The sequence below is a fragment of the Rhinopithecus bieti genome, unplaced genomic scaffold (genome assembly GCF_001698545.2).
Source record: "Rhinopithecus bieti isolate Rb0 unplaced genomic scaffold, ASM169854v2 scaffold_9420, whole genome shotgun sequence".
NCBI classification, from domain to species: domain Eukaryota; kingdom Metazoa; phylum Chordata; class Mammalia; order Primates; family Cercopithecidae; genus Rhinopithecus; species Rhinopithecus bieti.
In genome coordinates, this window is record NW_016806134.1 from 1 (window position 1) to 4,421 (window position 4,421).

Sequence of the window (4,421 nt, forward strand, 5' to 3'; positions counted from 1 at the left end):
CCTTCAATTTTGTTTAAAACATGCCTTAAAAAAAAAAAAAAAAAAAAAACTGTTTACTTACTTATAGTCAGTCCTCCTAATCTATACTTACTTATAGTCAGTCCTCTTAATCTTAACTAATATGTGTAAATTCACTGTATCCAAATTCTTACTTCAAGCTATTGGATATGTAGCTTTCAATATGTAACTTTCACACATATCATTCAACTGAGATTGTCCTCTTCAAGGTCACAAATGACATATAACTATATCTTCAATACAGTTTGGCACTATTAGTCATTCTCTATTTTCTAGTTTTCTATTTCTCTAGCTCAACAATTTTAATATTTTTTTCAACACACAGACCATAGAGGAAACGACTTTTGTTCAGCATACTGAGGTAATAGACAAAACTGCTTAAGGCTGGAGAAAGCCAACTTGAGGTGCTTAGAGGATCACCCCAGGCCCCACACCTTATGAATGCAGAAGGGGTCGATGTTATGGTAAAATATAAGCAATTGACAACATGCCATTGTGCTTAGTTCTAGACTCCTCAGCCTCTTATTTCTTGTTTTCAAGGCTTTAACCTAAACATTCCAGAAATGTGAATAATTTTATTTTGAATGGAGTTTCACTCTGTCACCTGGGCTGGAGTGCAGTGGCGCGATCTCGACTCACTGCAACCTCTGCCTCCCAGGTTCAAGCAATTTTCCTGCCTCAGCCTCCTGAGTAGCTGGGATTATGGGTGCCTGCCACCACGTCCAGCAAATTTTTTATATTTTTTGTAGGGATGGGGTTTCACCATGTTGGCCAGGGTGGTCTCTAACTCCTGACCTTGTGATTCACCCACTAATTCTTCACCTGAGGGTTATTTCATCTACTCCAGTGGCTTTAATTAAAATTTATTTAAGCTGAATACTCAAGTCTATGTACACAACTCACTTTTTTTTTCTTGAGCATTAGACAAAAGAAATTCAACTTCGTACAGCGCATCAACCATTAGAAGTCTTCCAGGCACTCACAAGAGATAAATTATCTTCACCCATATGTGTTCTTCTAAGCTCAGTGAATGCCACCATCATAGATTCAGTTGCTCGTACTAGACCCCTCAAGAGTCATCTTCTGACTCTTCTTTTCCCTCTCTTTTACATCCTTTATCCAGTAAGTAAATATTGTACTCTGTTTAATTCTTTCAGGGCACCCAAATCTACTGAAAAAAAAATCAGACTGTGACTTGTCATTAAATCAATCAACAGGCAAAACAATTGCTTTAAATGATTCATCCTCAGTGGAGACAATATCCATTATCTATCCCTAAGGAGGCAAAACATGTTGTTTTATTCTTTTGTAAATGTGCAAAAAAATCTTACTTTTTTATGAATAAAGAACACACATACGTACAATACTCAAACAGACATGCAGTATAACTATGGCACTAGTCAAATGATAGTTCTGGGCTAAGAACTTTATTATTCATTATCTAATTTGTCTCTCACAACAAATCTATGATATAGGTATCATTATTATTTTCATTTCACAGATAAGAAAATAAGCTGAGAGGTTAAATAATTTAACAAATCTATTGGCTGACACTAGAATATGAGTTTATAAATACAGAGGTCTTGTCTGAGGAGGTCGTTTTCTATTCCCAGTGCCCTGGCACAGAGAGGGCAGCCCAATAGTAAGGGCTGAGTGGATGAATTAACATAAGTTAGAAATAAATGGAAAATACCAGAAGCCCATGATGTATTAGATTCCAAATCTGTTTTCATAATTACTATGCTATTAGAGATAGCCAATACAAGGTTTTGGAATGGACTGATGGATCTATGGGCAAATAGATCAAGAGAATGGAGAGAGAGGAAGAAAGAAATAAAAAATAAAACAAGGTGAACAGAATCTGTCCTTTTTTTCTGTAAGTGTGAAAATTAAATTAAAAAATTATAATAAAATAAACCAGAGAGAATATCTAAATGCAAGATACATGATAGACATTTCATTAGCAAAACAATACGTTTTCTAATGTTTCTCTCATGCAGTCAGCTTACGCACTTTTGAGTTTCTGAGAATCAAACTTACCTGCCACACTGCTTCCAGGACCACCCTGGGGTTATAATGTTCAGGAAAACAGCTGGAACTTGGATAAGTAACCATTCACTGGGACTTATTATTAAAAGCAAAATAGCTGAATAATAACTAACAAAAGTACACATATATGGGACTATAATCCTTTAAGAATATAATCACATTCCATGTCAGTTAATTGGCAGATAGCTATTAGTGGATTTCTACAATGATGATCTTACTTTTCTTTTAATTTGCTTCTTAATGTAAAACATTAAATATGGTTATATTAAAATTACTTGTCACAGATGAATCTGGGCTACAGTTAAGTAAGTATCATATAATTATGAACTTCAACTATATATGGAGTTCTGACTACAACACATTTTAACTGTATGTCTTTGAGCAAAGTTTTAACTTCGAAGAGTCAAAATTCTAAAGGGTAAAATGAGATACCTATCAAATCAGGGTTATAAAGAGTAATGAGAAAACTCACATAAAACACCTAGCATAGTTTCTGGAGTAGCATGCATAGCATGCTCTGCATAGAGTAGTGCTAAATTAATATGTGGGTTTTTTCCTTATTCAAAGAAGCAGAGGCAACTTCTTTTAAACTCTAATTCAATGATGAAAATTTCTTCCTAAGAATATTACCTCATGTTGAGATTTCAATAATAAACAAGAGAAAAGGGTAAATATGGAATACCTTCTACTGGATTCTTAACTTGCATGATACTAACACTATCTGAGTTCCTGGTTTACCCATGTTACACATTTATATACATAAAATAAAACACCTTGTTTATAATTTGGTTTTCCTTTGAATGGACTAAATATCTTTTAAAGTAAAATTCATACACTGATAAATGATACATTTTAAATGTGTCTTTGCATTATTTATTTAGGCTTTGCATTATTTATTTAAGCTGTGTCTATAGTGTCTATATGGCAGTTATGGATTAATACAGGAACTGAACAATTATTCAGACAGATCTGCACTATATGAGATAAAGCACTATTTGAGCTTCAAAATTAAAGCTTTTGAAGACTTTGTTTCTAAACCACATAAAGTAAACAAGTTTTGTAAGAACATTTTGGTTTACCTATGGTCAGTAGAACCAGTTACTTGTCAATGCCTCAAATTCATTTTATCCCAGGCACTAGAATAAGATGATAGTTAGAAGGCTATCTGACTTAGGTTCTTTACTTCTAACATGAAAACACAGGGTCTGGCCCAGAGTTTTGTAAAACTAAAATTAAGATAATTTGTATAATGAGTTTAGCACAGTACCTAGCAGATTCAGCAAACACTGAAAATTTTAGTATTTTATCTTACCATCATCATTTAAATTTTCTATAGGAGATTAGATGTATCACTAGTTTCTAGTAATTGATCTGTGAAGCAAAATGCAATTGTTTACTAAATTAGAACCAACTATATCACTACTAATGGCAAGAAATCATGAGTCCATATATACAGTAGTTTTAAAGAGCATACCATATCCCACTGTAGAAAGACCCAAGTGTTTCATTCTATTTTCACAAGTTCAGCAAGCTCTTGTCTTTCTGACCTCCTGTAGAGGTTCAGTCGCTGCTGGGTTATTTTTTCAGCTGTTTTACCGGAGTGTTTTGGGCCTTTTCTGCTCAGTCTTCGGGCCCACTGCATGCTTTTCTCCGCAGCAAGGGATGGTCCGACTGATCACTGGATGTGGAGTTGCGGTGATTGCCGCGGTGGTGCCCTTGTTCTCTGGAGTCTTTGGTGTCTTCCCACTCTTCTACACTGATAGATATTTGAGACTTAAAAGGAAATGGATATTGATAATTAGATATTTTAGAAATAAATATGGCCTGAAGTTGAAATAATATTTTATTTGCTAATATATTGGCATAGTTGTATTTCCACTCATGAGAGCTTTCACAGAAAGAGCAAAATCAGTCTTGGATTCTAGTTTTCCAGTACTGAGAATATTAAAATCTATGTTTCCTTGAACTTACATATAAATCAGGCAAAATAAATATCTGTATCCTCTGGTACAATTTCTTAATGAAAGTATTTAATTTTATGCATCAAAGTTTACTTATCACAAATAGTTATTTATGATATTACTAGCGCACAGTTGTTTGAAACATACAAAACAGACATTTTATAACTTTATTCAAATAAAATCCATGTAATGGACTTTTCTAAATCTATTACAAGTATTTCACACTCAATTTAAATAATTAAGATAATTATCTTAGATTTGGAATTAATAATGTTTTTAAAGGATTTTAAATTATTGCTCTTTCTAAAGACAGCACTGGCATGAACATTATAATACGTGAATTTTAAAAATTCTCTCATATGCCCCAGAAGAAAACAAAACTCACTTTTTAAA

At 33.5% G+C, this 4,421-nt stretch overlaps 1 protein-coding gene across 1 annotated transcript in view; it reads right to left on the reverse strand.

Moving 5' to 3' along the window:
• Positions 1-3,591: 3,591 nt before the first annotated feature.
• KCNT2 (potassium sodium-activated channel subfamily T member 2) overlaps positions 3,592-4,421 on the reverse strand; it is a 226,476-nt gene continuing 225,646 nt past the window's right edge. Inside the window, 1 exon segment of the mRNA XM_017874830.1 lies at positions 3,592-3,840. Coding sequence (XP_017730319.1) covers positions 3,688-3,840 — 153 coding nt within the window. The 3' untranslated portion in view covers positions 3,592-3,687.